At 53.4% G+C, this 23,177-nt stretch overlaps 1 protein-coding gene across 6 annotated transcripts in view; it reads right to left on the bottom strand.

Moving 5' to 3' along the window:
* SHF (Src homology 2 domain containing F) overlaps positions 1-23,177 on the bottom strand; it is a 69,299-nt gene that overhangs the window by 21,949 nt on the left and 24,173 nt on the right. For all 6 annotated transcript variants that reach the window (XR_007776168.1, XM_050966821.1, XM_050966824.1 and 3 more), the window contains exons 2-3: positions 11,495-11,624; positions 2,632-2,850 (exon numbers count right to left, since the gene is read on the bottom strand). Coding sequence is in view for 5 of the 6 variants with exons in the window: in XM_050966821.1 (XP_050822778.1) it covers positions 2,632-2,850; positions 11,495-11,624 (349 nt within the window). In the remaining variant the exon portion in view is untranslated. The remainder of the gene's footprint in view (positions 1-2,631; positions 2,851-11,494; positions 11,625-23,177) is intronic.

The following is a 23,177-nucleotide window of genomic DNA, read 5'->3' as shown; positions in this document are numbered from 1 at the left end:
AGAGAGAGAGAGAGAGAGAGAGAGAGAGAGAGAGAGCATGAGCTGGCTGGAGCTGTCCTGGCACCCAGGGTCTGGAGGAGGTGAGCAGGAAGTGGTGTGAGGAGAGCGGAGGGTTGGGGAACACAGCCACATGGCCATTCTGAGTCCCCATGTGCCCTGTCCCACACTTGGCTTCCAGCTCCTCTCTGCAGGCTGGCACTCCCAGGCTGGTCAAGGCTGCAAACCAGGGCAGTGCCCAGAGGGGGCAGGGTGGAGGCACAAGGGGAGTTACGGGAGATTCCTGGATCTTCCTGCTGCGCCGAGGGGCCAGGGCCTGTGCAGTTGCTAGGGCAGCGCTACACATACCTGAGAGTCCTCAGCAAACTGCCCTGCAGCACCCACAGCCTGGCAGCAGCTGCGCCATTACAGACCAGGGCTGGGGCCCTGCCCTCTCCACAGCTCAGCAACTCCCAATGCAGCTAGCCCCTGGAGCACTCCTGTCTGCCCCTCCCGCCTGCAGCCCAGGCTGGCCACTGGCCCCTAGCTCCCTGGGCAGGCGAGGGGGTGCACCTGACTCCCTGGACTCCCTCCCCTTGACCTGTCCCACCCAATTCCATCTCAGCACCTCTTGAATCCTATCTCAGAGCATGCCATGCCCACCTCTCAATCTCCCGGCTGGCCTCCCCTCTTCCCAGGTTCTTCCTACCCCAGTTTTCCCAGATAGCCAAGGGGGATTGTGCTGTGGTGCTCATGGCTGGTGCATGGCTGCTGTGGGTCAGCAGAGTGGGCAGCAGGATTGGCTGCACCCTAGCCCCGAATGATGCCCTCTCTCCGGGGAAAGTGCAGTGGCCCAGGAAACATGGCCATGCCCATGGGATGGCTCAGGGTTAGTGCCGAGCCCTCAGCTCCTTGTGGGTGCAGAGCCTGCTGCTAAGAGAGTGAGCACAGAGCAAGCACTATCGCACACATCGAGCTCAGCTGAATGAGCAGAGCCCCAGGGGATGTGCCACAGCAGATCCTGCACAGCACAGGACCAATCCTCTCCTGCCACCCCAGGCTGCTGTTACAATGTGCCATGCCAGCCCCACATCGCTCCTCCAGATAATTAGGGACAGCAGCAAGCCAGCCCATGCCCAGGATGCCAGCCCTTGCACAGCCTGGGCACAGGGGAAACCGCCCCAACCCTTTTACTGACATCTCTGCAGGGGGCTTTCCTTGGGGGGCACTGCTCCAGGACCCTGGGGCATGGATGTACAGGCAAGTAGGGCACAGCTCCATCCTGCCCTGGGCCGACAGGACAGTGGGGAGCGGTGGAGGGCACTCGCCCAGCTCCTTGGCTGCCAGTAGCACGAGGCGCAAGGGACATGGAGGCCCCACCCAGCTCCACTGCTATGGCCAGCAGGTCGGGAGGGAGAGGCGCCATGTCCCCCACCCCAACGCAGTGCACAGGGAGAGGTGCTTGCAAAGCCAGACAGAAAGTGCCTGATTTGGGGTGTTTGATTGGGCAGGACAGGCACTAGGTTATACCCTTAGTAGGGCATGCAGTGAAGCACCTGTTCTGCCCACACTGTGGGGAGTGGGACGGGTGCAGGCCCAGTGCCAAGGGGAGGGCGTCGCCCCACTTCCTCACCAAGGCCTGGACAAAGAGTGGGTGTCCACCAGGGAGATGGGCTGTGGGGACCCAGAGAGAGAAGGGGATGGGGTTCTCAAGCAAACCCAGGGAAGCTGGGGAGTTTCCAGTGAAGCCGAGTGCAGGAATCAATGTGGCTGGTCCTGAGCTCCAACCCTGGCTCATGCCCGATGCTACTGGCACCCTGCGCCAGAGAGGGGTGCCCAGGCCCAGGCAGCCTTGGTCCCCATCACTCACTCACATGCCCTGGCACAGCTGAACTATTGCAATTAAACTGCAGCTAAGATAAGAGCCGGGCAATTAGCGAGCGCTGCTGGGGGAGCCGGGCGCGAATGCGCTGCTTGGATTTCCCCATTAGCCAGCCCAAACGCAATCAATCCCCAGCAGGGAGATAATTGGGGGCGGGGGTGCTGGGACTCCCAAACCGAAGGCCCAGAGACAGCCCAGGGCAGGGAAGCCCAGGATGGGGAGCTGCAGATGTCCTGCCCTTGGGGCAGTAGCAAGCACTATGCAGGGAAGAAGGGAACAATAACATGGCAGCCAGCAGGGTCCTAGGGATCTGCCACCTGCCCCCAGCACCACGGGGGGCCCTGATCAGCCAGGTGGAACATGCAGGAATTGGTTCCCAGGGAGGCCCAGAGCAGACCGGCAGCTTCACCGCGGAGACTGCCAAAAAGTTTCCTTGCCAGGTCCCAAGTCCAAGATTCCCATGCGAGTGGCATGGGTGCCCATGCACCGCCGCTGGAGGGCTCAGAGCCTCACCAGGAACCCTGGACACTGAGTCAGGCAGCAGAAGGCAATGAGTGTGCATGTGAGCCTAGGGGCAGGGCAGGGCAGGCTGGAACTGCCCCATGCCACACAGATGGGGGGGGGGCGCACGGGGAGCCCCTAGGGATGGGGTTCCTGGAGCACAAGACCCAGTGGGGTTCTGGCAGGATGAGGCCTTTCCACCTGACCCAGCAAGGCTGCCCCTCTCCCACCCAGGACAGCTAAATCCCATGCCCGGGCCCTGCCCCCCTCACCTGCAAAGGCCTTGGAGATGCGCTCCTTCTTCCACTCCCAGGGCTGGTCGTACTCCTCGGGTGGGCGCTCATCATCCTGGGGCAGCCGCGACTCCCGGGGCCGGGCACAGGATGGGTGCTCGCTGTCTGGGGGTAGCCCATTGGGCACCGGCTCATAGGGTGTGTCGTACAGGGGCAGCGGCTGGCCAGGGGCCTCGAGGGAGCCCTTCAGGCGGATCTCTGGCAGGAGGGAGAAGGGAGAACACCATGAGCTCCTTTCCAAGACCTGACCATGTCACTGACGGGCTGAGCGCCCCACCCCGCATGGCATAGGGCTCCACCATCGGCTGAAATCACAGCTTGCCAAGCCCCCTCCACGCTGGGCCAGGGCTGACACCTGCACTGCCAGGGCTGGGGCTGGAGACAGAGACCCAGACGGCATGAGAGGTACTCTGGGGCATTGGAGACATTTCGCTAAACAAGACTGAGTCTCAGAACCTGCCAGCACATAAAGGAGTTATCTGTGACCTGCATGGGTGCCCTGAAAGTCCTTGTGACCCGCATCCCAGCCCCTGATCCCAAGGTTCCCATGCTCCAACCCTGCTTCCCATAATCCCCAGCCTGCAAGGCAAAGAACCATGCACACACCTTCCAGAGAAACCAGGAACCATAGAGAGGAACGACTGACCCTGGAAGAAGATTCAGGGTTTTTTCCCCATAGATTCTAAGGCCAGCAGGGACTATTGTGATCATCCAGTCTGACCTCCTGTATAGCACAGGCCAGAGATCTGCCCCATCATAGTTCCTAGGGCAGATCTCCTAGAAGAATATCCAATCTTGATTGAAAAATTGACAATGATGGAGAATCTACCACGGTCCTCGGTAAGTTGTTCCAATGGTTAATGACTCTCACTGATAAAAATTTACACCTTATTTTCAATCTGAATTTGTCTAGCTTCAACTTCCAGCCATTGGATGGTGTTTGACCTTTCTCTGCTAGATTGAAGAGCCCATTATTAAATATTTGTTCCCCATGTAGGCACTTATAGACTGTGATCGAGTCACCTCTTAACCATCTCTTGGCTAAACTAATCAGATGGAGCTCCTTCCATCTATCATTACAAGGCAGGTTTCTAATCCTGTAATCATTCTCCCGGCTCTTCTCTAACCCCTCTACAACCTATCAACATCCTCCTTGAATTGTGGGCACAAGAACTGGATACAGGATCTCAGCAGTGGTCACACCAGTGCCAAACACAAAGGCAAAATAACCTCTCTGCTCCTACCTGAGATTTCCATTGCTGCATCCAAGGATAACATTAGTCCTTTTGGCCACAGCATCACACTGGGAGCTCATGTTCAGCTGATTATCCACTACACCCTCCAGATCTTTCTCAGAGTCACTGCTTCTCAATATACAGCCCCCATCACACAAATACAACCAATATTCTTTGCTCCCAGATATATCCATTTACATTTAGCCATATTAAATGCATATTGTTTGCTAGCGCCCAATTTACCAAGCAACCCAGATTGCTCTGTATCAGTTACCTGGTCCTCTGTTATTTACCATTCCCCTAATGTGTGTGTCATCTGCAAACTTGACCCATGATGATTTTATGTTTTCTTCCAGGTTATTGATAACGATGATAAATAGTGTAGGGCCAAGGACCAATCCCCTACTAGAAACACACCCAACTGATGACGATTCCCCGTTTACAGTTACATTTTCAGACAGATCAGTTGGCCAGCTTTTAATTAATTCAATGTGTGCCATGTTATTTTATAGCTTTCTAATCCAAAGGTCATGTGGTGTCAAGTCAAACGCCTTACGGCAGTCTAAGCACATTCACGTCAACACCGGCACCTTCATCAACCAAACCAATGATCTTATCAAAAGAAGATATCAAGTTAGTGTGACAGGGATCAATTTCCCATAAACCCATGTTATATTACCCAGCAAACAGTCCCCTGGGGATGCCCAGCCCACACCAGTGTCAGTGAATTGACACCTGGCTCTGCAGGTGGAAGCATGGGACAGCCCTGGTGTCACTCTGTACAGAACGACACATTTGTGTCAGACCGTGCTGCCCGTCTGTGGTGCTGCGAACAGGGCCAGGGGCACAACTCAAGCTTCAGCATCTCTCCATGGTGCAGGGCAAAATGCTGGCTACCAGGGGTCTGAAATACACTTGTGGCCCCTGTCCCTTGGCTCTAGCGTGCTCTCTGAGGTCAAAGGTGGCATGTTCACCCACTATGGAGCATGGGCAGCCACAGTGCAGGCAGGCATAGCCATGGCAAGCAAAGTGCACCTCTACTTTCCCCTATCCTGTGCCAGGCCCAGGAGCGTCTGCAGGTTCAAACAAGGAGGCAATTCTAGACCTGTCATCAATGCTGCAAGGTCCCAGATTCCAGAGCAAAGGTCCCCGTGTAGATGCCCCAGGGCATCTGGGGCACAGTGACCCGGGGCAAATAGTGCCAATTGGGCCCCAAGCCCAGGCTGCTCAGCACAGCGCCAAGAGGCAGAGCTCTGCCAGGGAGGAGGAGAGGGGCCTACGTCCCTAGTGCACTTGCAGTTGCCAGAGTGAGTTCACTCCAGGGGACCAGCAGTGTGTCTGGGCTGTAGGAGACAGGCTGGGTAGGGGCAGCAGGCGAGAAAAGGTCTGTGCATACAGGTGAGAGGGACCAAATGAACACAGAGCAGCTGTCTCAATCTCCAGCCAGCCAGTGCCCTGAATGCAGCTCCCTCCCCTGGTTTGTCACCCGAGCGCTGCAGGCAAAGGCAATAGTCATGTTTGCCCCATGTCACCAGGCAGCACTGACTGACCATGTTAGACAAAGCATCCCCAATAAAAATCGCTGACAAAGTTGCCCTGATTTATTAAGTTAGTAGTAATTTGTCTGATGAATTAAAGTAGTAAATGAGATGGATATGTTTCAAAATCATGATGCTCTGTTACAGGGCTGCTTGTTAGCAAATTATTCAACGGTCTCTGTGCTGTTCCCTCTAATTGCTTAGTGGACGGATGTACAGTTGTTCTTTGTACGAGTGAGGTATGCAAGGATGTGAGTAAATAAGAGAGACCAGCTGAGCTGATGAGCCTAATCACAAGAAGAAGGGAGTGAGAAAATAAGACACCAGTCACGGTATATTGCCTTATCCCCTTTTTAAAAAGATTCGTGTGCTTCTTATAAGCATAACAACCAGGCCTGCCCATGGAATGGGGGTCTCCCTCATTGCAGCACAATCCTGGTACATTGCAGTGCAGCATATCAGTCCATGGGGCCCTGTGACGAAGTGGGAATGTTCTTAATGTTTTCTCTGAATACTATGTGTGCCTCAGTTTCCCCTACGTATTACTCAAGTATCTGTTGTGGGATAATGGTGTGTGATCGTTGCAGAGACCCCAAGAGGGCAGGTGTGATTGCTGACTGGCTGCCTGGGCACAGAGAATAGCCAACACTCTGTATCCTGGCAACTGATGGCTGGGTCCCCTCCTCTGCAAGGAGCCAGCCAAAGGTTGGAGAACAAAAAGACCAGGTGGCCTGGTTGCTCTGGAAAGAGACAAAGGATGGGGGCAGGGCAGCTGGGCATGACTGAGGCTGGACTGGTGGAAACTGATCAGTCTCCTGGTTTGAGACTTTAGGGGGAGGGGAGCCCAGGGCTCTGCCCCCCAGGGACAGCTCCAGGCCCCAGCACGCCAAGCGCATGGTTGGGGTGGCATGCCGCAGGGGGCACTCTGCCGGTCGCCGGGAGGGTGGCAGGCAGCTCCAGTAGACCTGCCGCAGGCGTGCCTGTGGACGGTCCGCTGGTCCCGTGGCTCCGTTGGACCTGCAGCAGGCGTGCCTGCGGGAGGTCCACCAAAGCCGCGGGACTAGTGGACCGCAGAACCAGTGGACCCTCCGCAGGCACGCCTGCGGGAGGTCCACCGGAGCCGCCTGCCGCCCTCCCGGCGACTGACAGAGCGCCCCCCGCGGCATGCCGCCGTGCTTGGGGCGGCGAAATGTCTAGAGTCGCCCCTGCTGCCCCGCTCCCCCAAAATGGACTTTACTGAATGTTTCTGATTTTTGTGCTAACAAGATCTGTTCTACGCTGTGTCCTGTTGACTAATAAATCTTCTGTTTTACAACACTGGCTGACAGTCACTGCTGACTGTGACACTGGGGTGCAGGTAGGGCGACCAGGTATCTGGATTTTGACTGGAACACCCGGTTGAAAAGGGACCCTGGCAGCGCTGGCCAGCACCTCCACCTGGGCTGTTAAGTGTCCAGTTGGCGGTGCTGTGGTGCTAAGGCAGGCTAGTCCCTACTTCCGGCTTTGTCTCCACGCTGCAACCCGGAAGCGACCAGCAGGTCCGGCTCATAGGTGGGGGAGCCACAAGGCTGTCCCCGCCCTGAGAACTGGCTCTGCACTCCCACTGGCAAGTTCCCGGAGCAGGGAAGACAGAGAAGCAGTGAACAATCCCAGCAAATGGCAAAGAGGGCTGAAGACCAGAGGAAAGGGATCATGGGGCCAGACAGGCACGAGCGACAGATGGACGGGTGACCAAGGCAGAGGGCCAGGCAGAGGTGAACAGAGATGTGCCAGAAAGGACACTGGATATGACCCAGACAAACCCATTTGCTGGAGGACACGGGCTCTCTGATCTGGCCCCAGCCCCCAAAACAAGCCAGGTGCTACAAAGCACAGCGGATACCAGTCACTCCCACAACCACATGGGGCAGACAGTGTCCCCCATCCAACGCCGCAAGGACAATTACAACCCAAACATCCCCATGTTGTGGCATGTTGCTGTTCTGAAGGCTGCACACTCCCAGTCATTGGCTGAACAGAGCTGGCTGGGAAGGTAGGTGTCATAAACAGATAGCTAAGGGTTAATGTTCTTTTACCTGTAAAGGGTTAACAAAGGGAACCAAACACCTGACCAGAGGACCAATCAGAAAACAAGATTTTTCAAATGTCAAGGGAGGGAAGTTTTTGGGTGGGTGTTCTTTGTCTTGGTTCGGTGGCCCTCTCGGCTCTGAGAGTGATCTCTCTATCTCCAGGCTTTCTAATCTTCTGTTTCCAAGTTGTAAGTACAAGGATAGTAAGACAATAGGTTTATATTGTTTTTTTTTTTTTTTTGGTATTTACATGTGTGTAGTTGCTGGAATGTTTTAAATTGTATTCTTTTTGGATAAGGCTGTTTATTCATTTTTTCTTTTAAGCAATTGACCCTGTATATTGTCACCTTGATACAGAGACCATTTTTATGTCTTTTTCTTTCTTTTTATATAAAGCTTTCTTTTTAAGACCTGTTTGAGTTTTTTCACTGGTTAAGGCTAAGGAACGAAGGAAGGGGGAAAATCTCTTTGTGTTAAATTTACTAAGCCTGACTTTGTATACTTTCTGGGTGAGGGGAGAGAGAGATTTGATCTCTCGGTACTTGTGTTTCAAGGACTTGAAGCAGGGAAAATCCTAGAGTACCCAGGGCGGGGAAATCTGGGAGGAGGTAAAGAGGGGGAAGGGAAGTGGGTTATTTCCCTTTGTGGTGAGGCTCAGGGCATCTGAGTCTTGGGGTCCCCCAGGGAAGGTTTTGGGGAGACCAGAGTGGCTGGTGGCAGCGATATCAGATCCAAGCTGGTAATTAAGTTTGGAGGTTTCATGCTAGCTTCTCATGTTCTGAACTCTAAGGTTCAGATCTGAGTAGGAAAGTTATGACAGTAGGAGAGAGCAAATTCTCCTCCTCTTTGCCAGAGGATCACTCATGCCAACGGCGCAGGAGGCGTCACGAGAGCCCCAGGAGAGCGCTGGTTCTCTGCACAGCATCGGGCCTTGTTTGGATCTGACCCAGTGAAATCGTTGACTACGCTGCTCTTCCAGCCTGCAGCCACATGGATCCCACTCGAGAGGTGCTTGCTCCGCTTGAACCTCAAGTGCAATCTGCACAAATAGGACCACTCGAGAAACCCAAGTCGCTGCCTGTATTGGCACGCAGTCCCATTTACTGAAAAACTAGGGCCAATGCTTTGGAAACAGAGAACGTGAACAGATGGTGCTTCCCTGGAGGAACATATGCTGGAGAGCTTGCCAAGAAGAGAATTCCCCCTTCAGGTCCCATCCTTGCACCCCCGCTGCATCTCGCCGGTGCTAGCACAAAACAATTTCCCCTCCCAGGAGCAGTTCAAATGTTCCCAAGCTGTGTGGGGCTAGGAAGCCACCTGACAGCAGTGCAGTGAGGAGGGCTGGAATACACTCTGGCATGCAGGTCCAGCATGCTAACGTCCATAAGGGGTCACACACTCACTGGCCTCTCCTGAACCCTGCTTTCAAACTATAAGCTTCCCTGACCCTAGTTCCCGGGGGTCTGGCGGCCTGTCTTCTGGTTGTTCAGAAGGAGCAGGAGGGTCCATCCACCTCCAACCCCAGCTAGCAGTCACCTGTGCCTGTGGAACTCAGGGTCAAACTACCATCATTCCTCCTGCTGCACCTCATCCTTCAGTCTCTACTGAGCATCCGTCCTTCGCCAGTCCAAAGGGGATGCTGCCACTGCCAGTGGGGCAGCATTGGGTGGGACACACCCAGCGCCAGTCACACAAGGCAGAGCTCTCAGAGGTCTCCAGCTGTTACGAGACACCTCCACCTTCCTTTCAGGCTTCCCAACACCTCTCCCTCACCAGCAATTCTGCAGCTGTACAGGTCTCTTCATGGCACCTTCTCCTGGCCACATGAGAGGCCCTAACCTGGGGAAGCGATCACAGCTGGAACCACAACATCATTAACGGCCATGGTAATGTCCATTGCCCTTTTACGTGGCATGAAGTGGGCGAGTTTCTGAGATCCTGGCATCAGGGGCCAAATGCATGTTAATGACCCTGCGCAGGCAACCAGCCTTGCCTGGTAGTACATGGACCAACGCCCCTTTCTGCAGATGAACTCCAAAGCTTGGAGGGGGAGCAAACAACAGGCATCTGGGTCCCAGCAATGGCCCCGTGTGACACTTGTCAGGGTTACCACAGATCTGAGGTGAACTGCTACCACCTGTTCACAGCAGGAGGGAACTGTCTGTGCTCTCCCGCCTCCAAGGAAACTCTCCCCAGCCATTGGCTGCAGGCAACACAGGCACTTCACTCCAGGCCCCTCTTTCTCTCTGCAATGTATACCCCTGCTCTGTTACACTCGCATGGCCAGTCCCCCTTCTTCTGGGCGCCCGTAAGGTACACCGACCCGCTGCCTTTGCGGAAGCGGCACTCTCCACTTCACCAGCTTCAGCTCAGTTCAACATCTCCTCAGCACGAGGCACTCAGACATCTCTCTGGTGACGATAGTTTAAGAGAGCTCGAAGTGCAGATTCAAAATAAAGGTGAGGAAAAGATCTGCACAAATCAGGTTCCAAGTAAAAGAAAAACATATGATGCAAACTAGCACCTCCTCTTATTAACAAGTTCCTTTCCCTGTCTGCTCCGGAATTTCTCACCCCAACCGTTTCTGAACAGCTCTTGTCTGCGAGGCTGGGAGCCCGCGCTCCTGAGATGGCTCTCGCTGGCAGAGTCACCTCAATGGATAACATCTTGTGCTCTTTGTCTCCTCTTACACAGTGACAAACTGTCGTCCTTCGACCCGGGGTCGACGGGGAAGATATTCTATGTTATGTAGCTCTAAAATTGTTGCAGCTTTCAGCAGAGACCCCACCCAGACCTTTCAGTAACACTGAAAACAAGGCGAGATCCAGAGGTAATATACCCACCTGGGCAGGTCTGTGTCACTCCCCTACACATGTTGGGAACCCCAAGAGCTCGCAGCTGCCACCCTCCTGTGCACTGCTTGGGCAGCAGCCCACTCTCCCTGCCAGCAGCCCCGATACCTGTTTTACCAACATCAAAGCAGTTGGCTACTGACCGGGAACAACTGGGAGCTGGGGCTTCGCCATGGTAACAGCCATGCACATCCCCTCAGAGGAGGACCCTTGTGTTGATACTTGGAGCTGCAGCTCTGGGGTGGGGTTGGGGGGCACAGCACAGCCGTGAAGGGCACTGGCCTTCTGCAGTCCCTGCTGCTTATCCCAGCTCTGCCCCATGAGCCCCTTCAACCTGCCTCTGCTGCTCATCCCGGCTCTGCCCCATGAGCCCCCCGCCAACCCGCCCCTGCTGCTCATCCCAGCTCTGCCCCATGAGCCTGCCAAGCCCATACTTGCTTGTCGCCCAGGCCAAGAAACATTGCTCCACCAACTGCAGCTGGTCTAGGAATACATCAAGGAGCATCTGCCTAGGTGCATGTGTCTCCCCTGGGGGTGGCTGCCTGGGGTGGCACCATCATGGTGATCGGCAATCCCACCCAACGGCACCCAGCTGCAGGATCGGCAGGGGTCAGTATCCCAGCGCCCAGCAGAGACTCCTGTGTGCTGCTTTCAGCTATTTGAACATGGCCTGAGCTCCTGGGAACCAGATGAATGATGGGATGCAACAAGAGGAACAATGAGAGCTTGTTTCAGAGTCTCACACAGCGCGGGCAGGCACCCCGCAACGTGTGAAAACCAGCCAGAACACACAGAGCCTGGAAGCAGCACTTTGCGCCCCCCCACCCGAGTGCCCTGCGCCCGAACCAAACTAGCACTGCACTGCATGGACACAGCAGTCCCCGTGCAGAGTGGCTGAGCAGGGCATGCCTGGCAGCACAGGCTCTGCCCATCGGGCTAGCTATAGCTGTGGTAGGAAAACCGTACGCCAGACCAGGGCAGCTTCACCTGCAGCGAGGGCCAAAGTCTATGCAATGCCAAGGTCCCTTCTCCCCTGCAGCCCAGCACAGGCCCTTGTCCCAGGCTGCGTGAAGAGAGGTCAGCAGGGACAGCCTGGAGACGGTGAAGTTCAACAGCACTGCTCCCACGGTACAAAACACTGCCCTTACCAGCCATCATCTTCTGGGCTTCGTAGGGCTCCATGTACCCATCATTTTCTGCCACCTTCTCCTGCCCTGGCTGGCCACTGGCTGCTTGCTTGGCATCAAAGGGATCTGCATAGTCCTCGAGGACAATCACCTGCCAGCAGGGAGGAGACGAGAAGGGTTAGAGACCTGGACCCCGCAACAGCCTGCCCCACTCTGCCTAGCATGGACACTCCCCAAGGAGTGAGTAAACTCCTCAGGCTGGGTAAACTCTCTACGCCTGCACAGGTCACAAAGAGAGCAGCGGGCCCCAATAAATATGCTCATGGGCCATTGGCCAGCGGGCTGCTGAAATGTCCAAGTCAGTTCCTGGCAGCTGGGCAGCTGCCCTCTCCTGCTCCATTCCAGCTGCCCGGCATTTCTCTATTGAAGGTCGCAACCTGCCCCTGCCTCTCAGGCCCACAGGGTCTCCTACCCACTATGGGAACCAAGCAGGGTGGGGCAGTGAGTGCAGTATAGAATGAGAGACGCCACCAGCAGTGTTCATACCAGCCCTGCTGATGGTACACGGGATCAGGAAGCTAGCCGCCGGGGAGAGTCCCTGGGGAGGGAGAGGGACAGGGTCTAGCCTCTAAATGATCAGTGTCCAGCAGAGCTCCCCAATCCCTACAGTATCTCAGTGCCCACGGGGGGATGGGGGCAGCGGACGAGCCTTGGAACATCCTGTCCCCTGCACATTAATATGTTTGTCTCTCTCCATCCCTGCAAATAAAAGGAACTTCTACTCAAAGGCTTGGGTCACTCCCACTGGCTCTGCCACCCCAGTGCTAGTGATGTGGGGAGCTCTGCTGGAGAGAGGCTCTGGCTCACACCACTAGCCACGATCCTGGCCCGGGGAAGTCACTGGCCAAATGCCCAGGATGTCCCTAAGCCCTGCTTGGAGCAGACTAAACCTCTGTCCAGCATGGAGTGAGCTGGTGAATGACAGGGGGTAGGGGGCCTGGGCAGGTCTGCATGGCCTGGAGAACCGCCAGCAAAGTGCTCAGCGCACCAGGGATCTAACAGGTAATGGATCAGGAACCGCCAAGAGCACAGGCACAATCGTGGGTAGAATACACCTATCACCCACTGATCTGGCCAGGAGCCAGGCTGGCTCCATGAACCAAGCGGCAGGGCAGATCAGGACACCTTGCAGCCAGCCTGCATTTCCAGACGCCAGCCAGGGGCCCCAGCCGGAGAACCACCCAGCCTTTGTCCCCCAGCAAATCGGGCTTGGAGACCAAACAGATGAAGACACTTTTATTAATCAGATGCTCACTGATAACACAACTGTCAATCACACAGTACCAGCACTGGGCTTTCCAGAGCACACTCACTACAGCGCTTACCTGCCTGGGGGTGTGCAAGGCTGGGTTACTGACCAACCTACCATGGGGGGCTGCAGCACCAGGAGCTGGGCAAGTTATCATGTGCAAGTCTGGAAAGACACATATGCACGCACACCTTGCCGCTGCCCCACAACAGACACAATGCACAGTCGTCCTGCACACACTGGGGGGCAGGCAGCCCCACATCAAGAGTACTGCAAACACCAGTTAGGAGAGGTGGCAGGTCAACAATGCTCTCGCTGGGTATTTTCTAGGGCTCCCTCCAGACCAGCTCCGAATATCCCAGCATTTGCACCACTTCGGGACAAGTAGGTATGAATTGGCCTCATGACAAAGGCAGCAGAGCCCGTGAATGTGTTTTTATTTGCGTCCCTGGGCAGCAAGAAGGTGGGAGATGTGGGAGCTCCCAGCCCCAGAGTTCTGGATAACACAGACCAGAGAGCCCACAAGGGGAGGGTATTCGGAAAGACAGTCCAAGAGTTTTATCTGCAACAGAAGAGATGGCGGGACACCCAGGAACCAAATTACAGGGACAGAGCCAAAGAATCAGCCAGCCAGAGCCTTGCCAAAGGGCACTCCTAGCAGCATCTGAAGGGCAAGAACAGGTAAGAGATAGGGGAATTACAAGGGGGTTAACTGGGATGGATTTGAAGCTGGGAACCTGTAGGCTAATTAGGAAGGGGCGCTCTGTGCCAGGAGGCTGCAGACAAACTGCACTAGGCAAGTAATGGAAGCCCCATGGCTTGGGATCCTTAAACTCAGACAAGCCAGTGTGCTGTGGGGCCAGATTCTGCCCTGGGCTCTGGCCAGCTCAGGCATCGCCTGCTACTTGGAGCAGGCCCCACCGCACTAGCCCCTCAGGCAGCTGCCACTTGTCGCCTGCACAACACCACCAACAGCTGCTAAGCCCAGGCAGAGCTCAGCGTGTGGGGGCCACAAGCCTCGCTCCTAGACGCAGAGGCGGGGGAGATGCTATCTTAGTGTGAGGGAGGGGACAGGAGCCTGAGCCCCAGCATTATTCCTGGCAGGGGCTGAAAGCCCTGGCTGTCCCCTCCGCTCTCCTAAGGGTGAGGCTCTTGCAGAGCTCCACTGAACACTACACCTGAAGGGAGGGCTGCTGCACAGCACAGACAGAGGAATCCCTGCCTCGGCACATGAAGCCTGGATTGGGGCAGGGGAATCTCAGGCTGAACGAGGGGCTGCAGACATGCCATTCTGCTCCAGACACTGCAGGCCCCCATCTCCTTCTCCTCCCAGGCTGGCAGAACCCAATGCACACAAGACAGGATCCCCACCTGCTAAGGTCTGTCTGCAAACTGCTGCATGGAGCAACAGGCCCATCCTGGATCTGCCCTTTGGACCAGGATTCACGATGGCTCAGGCAAGGCCATGCCCCTCCAGGGGAGGTCTAACATGGGATCCTCAGATGTGGGCTGAGCACAGGCCAGGGCTCTGTGCTTGAAGTCCAGTTTCCTGCAGAGCCTTCCTTCAGTCAGAAGCCCACGCTCAGTACTGTTAGAACCCTGCCCCCTCCCTTTTGTCCCATGACCAGATGCCTCTGAAGAGCTCAACAAAAAGTGACCAGCCCCAAGGCCAAAAGGCCACACACTCCTGAGCCCAGATGACCCCCAACATCAGTCTGAAACCCCGCTCCGTCCCAAATCTGCCTCATCTTCCCACACCATGAATATGACCCGTCCTCCCTCTTAGGATGATCGAACCCCATTGTCTCCCACCTCAGGGACTGTGCCGCCATCTTTCCAGACTCCTCCATTGTCCCCTGCGAGCTGTGCAGAGTGCAGTGTAGTATCTGACCTGCCTTGCCACCTCCACTGGCCCTCCAAACATGATGCGCTTCATTTCCACTTCTCATCTTCATCTCCAGGTGCAGCATGCACTGGCCTCCTACGGTATCACCACTGCACAGTCACCTCAACCCCACAGCACTCACTGGATCTCCTACGGTATAATCACTGCACAGTCACCCCCGCCCCGCAGCACTCACTGGATCTCCTACGGTATCACCACTGCACAGTCACCCCAGCCCCGCAGCATTCACTGGATCTCCTGCGGTATCGGCTCTATGCTGTCATCCCAGCCCCACAGCACTCACTGGATCTCCTGCGGTATCACAACTGCACAGTCACGCCAAACCTGCAACACTCACTGGATCTCCTACAGTATCACCACTGCACAGTCACCCCAGCCCTGCATCACTCACTGGATCTCCTGTGGTATCGGCTCTGCGCTGTCATCCCAGACCTGCAGTGCTCACTGGATCTCCTGCTGCATCAGCACTAAGCAGTCACTCCTGCCCCCTGTGCACAGTGTCATATTTGTTCAAGCATTTCCACTTCAGATAGTTCCCTCCCTAGGGACCAATGCTGCATTCAGAGGATGCATGTGGATGAGGCCCCTGGGTGCCGCAGGGCCATCCCATGGTCACTTGCTATGTGACACAGGCCTGGGCTAGTCACAGAGTCACGTGCATTCATTATAATCTGCTTAAAACAAACCCTTTTCCTCTTTCCTGTCCTGCGAACCGAGTAACAATAGCCAGAGCCTAGGAACATAGCAGGAAAGTGACCAGGGCCCCGCAGATGGGAATACCTCCCATGCTGTCCATTCTAAGTCCTGGAGCTCCTACCCTACCCACAAAGGGCCCCCAGCTCACCATGGGATTCACCGCTCCCAGAGCGCACAGGACATTCGCATTAGTGCAGGAAATGCATTTTCTGGCAGTGCAGGAATGTGTACATACACACATGTTCTGTCAGTGATATGGCAAAACACAACAAAAAGGAGACTGACAATTTATTATTATTATAAACAATATCTTACATTTCTCTAGTGTTTTCCCTGCCAGACGATCCTAAAGCCCTTTAAGGAGAACAGTCAGGAATCATTCTACTCACAGCCATCACTGCTGCAATGCAGCCATGCCTGGGGAGGAGCACAGCCGCTCTTCAGCAGCACACACCACCTCTGAATAATCGGCCACACGTACATCAAAATGGAAGCTTGCGGCTAGGCTGTATGGCCACAAGTGGTTGGATGGAGCTGCAGCAGCGACAGGCTCTGGATCTAGTGCATCTGTGACTTGCTCTGTCTCTATCCAGAGAAGCAAAGATTGGCAGGAACAGCCCCCATTGTTCGGTGGTGGACTGAGGCGGCGATTTCACTTTAGAACTCTTGGGTGAATACCATCTGGTCCTGGTGACTTATCACTGTTTAATTTATCAGTTTGTTCCAAAACCTTCTCTAATGACACTTCAGTCTGGGGCTGTGTCACGGGGCAGGATTCACCCCTGCGGCGCCTCCTGCTGGTCGTCCAGGGAATTAGTGTCTCCAGCCTCCGGAGCACCCTCTGCAGGCTAGTGTCCCTCCTGGACCCCAGTGTCCCTTTTAGGCTGGGGTGCTGCCCCCTGGCAGTACCCTCACAGATCTGAGTCTCTCCTCCCCGGGGAACCCTCACCCGCTATCCCCACCTCACCTCAGTCTATGGGCACTGCCAGTCATCACCTAGCCCCCATTCCCTGGGGCAGACTGCAGTGTAAATGCCACTCATCACTGGCAAGGGGGGTTTGGACCTGCTGCCCTCTGCAACCCCAGTACCCTTTCCTTGGCCTTTAACAAGATCTGCAGTCTGGGGGATTTCTAGGCCAGAGCATCCCAGCTCCTCTGGCCTTCCCCCAGCCTCGGTACCCTGCTTAGTTCCTAGCAGCCAGGCACGTCCCTTTCCACATCTAGAGAGAGAGTGTTTGTGCTCCTGGCCCACTGCCCTCTTATAAGGGCCAGCTGGGCCCTGATTGGGGGATTGTTGAACTGCTGGTCCAAATATATTTATTATTCTTACTTTAACATAGAATTAAGCCTGCAGCCCCAGAGTTCTCTGTCCCCAGCAGGGGGAGGCACGGCTTCTCTCTGGCTTCGAAGCTGGAGAGAAGCCGCAGGCCGGCACCTGCCGGGGACAGAAAACATGGGCGCCCGCAGCCTGCAGTCCCAGAGAAGCCGGAGATAAGCCGCAGCCCCCTGCCTGCTGGGGACAGAGAACTCCGGGGCTGTAGGCTGCAGGCGCCAGTGTTCTCTGTCCCTGGCAGACGCGGGGCCTCGGCTTTGTCATAAACAGACAGCTAAGGGTTAATGTCTCTTTTACCTGAAGCACCTGACCAAAGGACCAATCAGAAAACCAAATTTTTTCAACTCTGGGTGGAGGGAAGTTTGTGTCTGAGTCTTTTGTCTGTCTGCCTGCTTTCTCTGAGCTTTGGAGAAGTAGTTCTGCTTTCTAATCTTCTGTTTCTAAGTGTAAGGACAAAGAGATCAGATAGTAAGTTATATGGTTTCTTTTCTTTGGTATTTGCGTAAATATAAGTGCTGGAGTGCTTTGATTTGTATTCTTTTTGAATAAGGCTGTTTATTCAATATTCTTTTAAGCAATTGACCCTGTATTTTGTCACCTTAATACAGAGAAACCATGTGTATGTATTTTTTCTTTCTTTTTGAGACCTGTTGGAGTTTTCTTTTCTGGGAAATTTCAGGGAAATTGAGTCTGTACTCACCAGGGAATTGGTGGGAGGAAGAAATCAGGGGGAGATCTGTGTGTGTTGGATTTGCTAGCCTGATTTTGCATTCCCTCTGGGTGAAGAGGAAAGTGCTTTTGTTTCCAGGACTGGGAACGGAGAGGGGGAGTCACTCTGTTTGGATTCACAGAGCTTGTGTCTGTGTATCTCTCCAGGAGCACCTGGAGGGGGGAAGGGAAAAATGATTATTTCCCTTTGTTGTGAGACTCAAGGGATTTGGGTCTTGGGGTCCCCAGGGAAGGTTTTTCAGGGGGACCAGAGTGCCCCAAAACACTCTAATTTTTTGGGTGGTGGCAGCAAGTACCAGGTCCAAGCTGGTAACTAAGCTTGGAGGTTTTCATGCTAACCCCCATATTTTGGACGCTAAGGTCCAAATCTGGGACTAAGTTATGACAGGCTTCTCTCCCCTGCTGGGCACTAGGCAGGGCTCACACCTGCCGGGGCCAGAGAACATTGGCACCCACAGCCCTGGAGTTCTCTGTCCTCAGCAGGTGACGGGCCCTGCCTTCTCTCCCATGCCGGGCACTAGGTGGGCCCTGCGCCTTGTGGGGCCAGAGAACACCGGCATCCGCAGCCTGCAGCCCCGGAGTTCTCTGTCCCCAGCAGGCATGGGGCCATGGTTTCTCTCCGGCTTCGAAGCCGGAGAGAAGCTGCGGCCCTGCCCCTGCCAGGGACAGAAAACTGCGCCCACAGCCTGCAGCCCTGGAGAAGTCGGAGAGAAGCCGCAGCCCTGTGCCTGCCAGGGACAGAGAACACTGGCGCCCACAGACTGCAGCCCCGGAGTTCTCTGTCCCTGGCAGGCTCCGGGCCGTGGCTTCTCTCCCCTGCTGGGCACTAGGCGGGCACACATAAATGCCCCGCAGACACCGTGGCGCCCGCGGGCACCGCATTGGGGACCACTGCTGTAGACAATGGATCGTGTGATGCGGTCTGGACGAAAGCTGGAGGCATGTAGGTAAGTATAGTGGTCAGTAGGTTTCCGGTACAGGGTGGTGTTTATGTGACCATTGCTTATGATCTCTGTAGCGCCTAGGAAGTGGACTTCTTGTGTGGACTGGTCCAAGCTGAGGTTGATGATGGGGTGGAAATTGTTGTAATTCTGGTGGAATTCCTCAAGGGAACTCCTTCCCATGGGTCCAGATAATGAAGATGTCATCAGTGTAGCACAAGTAGAGTAGGGGCAAAACACCACCCTATACCGGAAACCCACTGATCACTATACTTACCTACATGCCTCCAGCTTTCATCTAGACCACATTACCTGAACCATTGTCTACAGCCAAGCTATAAGATGCAACCACATTTGCTCCAATCCCTCAGACAGAGACAAACACCTACAGAATCTCTATCAAGAGTTCTTAAAACTACAGTACCCACCTGGTGAAGTGAAGAAACAGATTGACAGAGCCAGAAGGGTACCCAGAAGCCACCTACTATAGGACAGGCCTAAGGAAGAAAATAAGAGAACGCCACTAGCCATCACCTACAGCCCCCAACTAAAACCTCTCCAGCGCATCATCAAGGATCTACAACCTATTCTAAAGGACAATCCCTCATTCTCGCAGACCTTGGGAGACAGGCCAGTCCTCGCCTACAGACAGCCCCTCAACCTAAAGCAAATACTCACCAGCAACTACACACCACATATCATAAATATAAAGGGAAAGGTAACAACCTGTATATATGCAGTAACATAAAATCCCTCCTGGCCAGAGATACAGAATCACTTTATCTGTAAGGGGTTAATCAGTTCAATTAATCTAGTTGGCACCTGACCAGAAGGACCAATGGGGAAATAAGATACTTTCAAATCTGGGGGGGGAGCGGGTGGGGGGAGGTTTTGTTTGTGCTCTCTTTGTTTGTTCCCTCTCGGGACAAAGAGAGAAACCAAGCAGGTAAACCAGCTCCTAAAAAGATCCTGAAATGTTACATCTAAAATTACAGAAACTGTAAGTAATAGCAAGGAAATGCGTTAGAGTATCTTTTGTTTTAGCTTGTGAATTTTCCCTATGCTAAGAGGTAGTTTTATTCTTGTTTTTTGTAACTGTAAAGTTGAGTCCAGAGGGGAGTCCTCTGTGTTTTAAATCTTTTATTACCCTATAAAGTTACCTTCTATCCTGATTTTGCAGGTGTGAATCTTTTACTTTTTTTTTTTAATAATTAAGTTCTTCTTTTAATAACCTGATTGATTTTAGTGTCCTAAAGATAAAGGGGGTCCGGTCTGTACTTATATTAAAGGCAACTGGTATATTAGTCTCAAGCCTCCCCAGGAAAAAGGGTGAAGGGGCTTGGGGGGATATTTTGGGGAAATAGGGACTCCAAGTTGTCCTTTTCCTGAATCTCTGTCTAAATCACTTGGTGGTGGTAGCAATACCGTCCAAGGACAAGGAAAGGATTTGTGCCTCGGGGAAGTTTTTAACCTAAGCTGGTACTTATAAGCTTAGGAGGTCTTTATTGTGGGTCCCTACCTCTGTACCCCAGAGTTCAGAGTGAGGAGGGAACTCTGACACCACACAACAAAAACATCAACACAGGAACCAAACCCTGCAACAAACCCGGATGCCAACTCTGTCCACATATCTATTCAAGAGACACCCATCATAGGACCTAACCACATCAGCCACACCATCAGGGGCTCATTCAACTGCACATCTACCAATGTGACATATGCCATCATGTGCCAGCAATGCCTCTCTGCCATGTATATTGGCCAAACTGGAAAGTCTCTATGCAAAAGAATAAATGGACACAAATCTGACAAATGGAATTATTAAAAAAACAGTAGGAGAACACTTCAATATCCCTGGGCGCTCTATAACAGATCTAAAAATGGCAAATCTTCAACGAAAAAACTTCAAAAACAGACTCCAATGTGAAACTGAAGAACTCGAATTAATTTGCAAACTAGATACCATGAGATTAGGCCTGAATAAAGACTGGGAACGGTTGGGTCATTACAAAACCGAAACCTAATTTCCCCCATTCTAATTTCCCCCTACTGTTACTCACACCTTCTTGTCAACTGTTTGAAATGGGCCACTCTCACGAACACTACAAAAGTTATTTTTCTTCCCTTGGTATCCTGCTATTAATTGAATTGTCTCGTTAGACTGACCTCACACCTGATAAGGCAACTCCCATCCGTTCATGTATTTATACCTGCTCCTGTATTTTCCACTCCATGCATCTAATGAAGTGGGTTCTAGCCCATGAAAGTTTATGCCCAAATAAATTTGTTAGTCTCTAAGGTGCCACAAGGACTCCTCATTGTTTTTGCAGATACATAGTTAATATTCCTAACTTCAGATACAGAAATGATACAGGCATACAAATTGGATAATCACATTCAGTAAATAATTGATTCCAATGATATCTTACATGAGCCATCTTGCATAAAGTATATCTCACTTATGCCATTCATATCATAAGCATATTTTCATAAGAAATGTCACATTCCAATTTGTAAAGCATGGAGTGGAACAACTCTGTTATTTAGCCATGGTGGCATTTTTTGGGTCCTCTTACTGTTTTTTCTTTTATTTGAGGTAAACATTTAATTTGAGCCTCTATTATGGTGTTTTTAAAATGTTTCCATGCAGCTTGCCGGCATTTCACTCTTGTGACTGTTCCTTTTAATTTCCATTTAACTAGCCATTTAAACGCTACTGTGGTGGGGTTCTTTGGTATCTCCCCCCAACCCAAAGATGTTAAATTTAATTACATTATGGTCACTACTGCCTAGTGGTTTGGCTATATTCACTTCTCTGCCATGACAACGAGGACTGAGATCCACAGTTTGTCTCAAGCTTTTGGGCAGGAAAATCCTCTGCATACCACCTCAAACAGATGGACGGACAGAGAGGGAGAAACTCGCACTAGAGCAATACCTAAGGCGCTTTATCAACTGCCATCAAGATAACTGGTTCTCTCTCCAGTTTTGCGCTGAGTTCTCATATAACAACGCCGACAAGGCCTCCAAGGGGCAGAATAGTCATCATCTTCTTTTTATTTTATTTTGCAAATTATGGATTCCACAGTGGCTTCCACCCAGCTTTGCCAGAAGCCTCCCCCAGCCTAGCAGCCACCAACTGGATCCAATGCACTCATCATATTCAGGCACTTAAGAACCACCCTGAAGATGCGAAAAAGGACTACAAGCAGTAGGTGAACTGCCAACACCGGGAAGGCTCTGACAGTGGGCTGTTTGCAGCCAAACACCAGCCTACAAACAGGCCATCATGCAAAACAGACCACCTGTTCCTCACACCATTCTGGATCTGTTATCAAATCAACACTGACACCTTCAAACTGCAGCTCCTTCAGTTCCTTAAGATACATCCTACTTTCCATGTATCCCTTCTGAAGCCTTACACAGAGGATTCCTTTCCCAGCTGGTTCCAACAGAGAACCTCCCCCCACCAATACTATGTCCAAGGGCATGAGGAATATAGTCCATGCTATGCTAGACTTTAAACTGCAGAGAAGGAGACTATTACCTCATCCCTTGGGAGGGATGAAAAGTGAAGAGTGTTCCTGGGAACCTGCTGCCCATGTTCATGTCCTGGAACCAGTAAAAGGAACCAGGCCTGGGGCCAACCCAGAGGAAAGGCACCCCTGAAAGGGATGAGTAAAGCAAGGATCCGTGGGACTAGAACTGGGAATCCGGAACCTGGCATAGCTGATGTTCCCACATCACCATCAGGAAGCAATGAAGAGCCACGTCCAAGGAGTGCTGTGATATTAGGTGCTGAAGAAAGTACTGCTCAAAGAATCCAGAGGGAAAGCAGCACCCAGTGGTGTTCTGATTGGCCTGTGCTCACTATTTAACACTGGTGGGGCAGGAAGTTATCTGGGCATCCATGCAGACTTCTAGTCTGCAGCAATGCCAGACCTCACCTTGCTTTCAGATCTCCAGCTCCAGCCCTGGCCTGACTGTGACCCTGACTCTTGCCTATTGATCCCGGCTCTAACAATTACCTGCTTGCTGACTGTCACCTCAGGACCGCCTTCGCCTTGCGGACACCAGCCCAGCTGTGCCTACTAGGCAAGACTGCCTACGCCCCAGTCCTTTACACGAGCAAAGCCAGGGAGTGGGGCGTGAGCAAGCATCCAGTGGAGAGATGCTTCATGTCAGCATCAGGGCCACAGCACTCGGGAGCAACAGCAGAGACAGCATGAGAGTAAAGGGGGTTACAGGCGCCCGCAGGGCAGGTGCCTGCAGCCTTCAACGCTAACGGGGAGGCAAGCCAAAGGCAGAGCAATCCTCACACCCGCCACCGCAGGGTGCCTCCTGCCTAAGCCCACGTGGCTTCATTTGCCCTGGGCAGTGCCTGCACAAGCCAGGCTGTGAACCCCAGATGCAGCAAGGGTCCCTGGGACAGCAGCTGCTCCACCGGGAAGCCTGAAGCAAGGCCGAGCAGGCAGGGCCCAGCCAGCAGGGAGGAGGCAGGCTGAGTGCCCAAGGAGCTGAGGCTGATCTCAAAGCTGCCCCCCTGCCTTAAGGCAAACACCCTGCCTGGCACAGGCCACCCGGGTGCCAGGAGGTGGAAGTGACTGACCCTCAAGCCCTGCAGCATTCCAAGAGCCTGACTGGAAACAAAGCAGTAGACGTGAAACTTACCACGGAGCCTGACACAGCCTCTCCCCCATGAAAGGAGCTGGATTGACCTGGTGGAGCCACCCAGCAGTCCTCAGAGCAAACCTGCCACAAGCCCGAGTGGAAGGGGCTCCACCTGCCGG

The sequence above is a fragment of the Gopherus flavomarginatus genome, chromosome 9 (genome assembly GCF_025201925.1).
Source record: "Gopherus flavomarginatus isolate rGopFla2 chromosome 9, rGopFla2.mat.asm, whole genome shotgun sequence".
NCBI classification, from domain to species: domain Eukaryota; kingdom Metazoa; phylum Chordata; order Testudines; family Testudinidae; genus Gopherus; species Gopherus flavomarginatus.
Note: the sequence above shows the minus strand (reverse complement) of the source record. Positions and strands in the feature narration are given on the sequence as shown.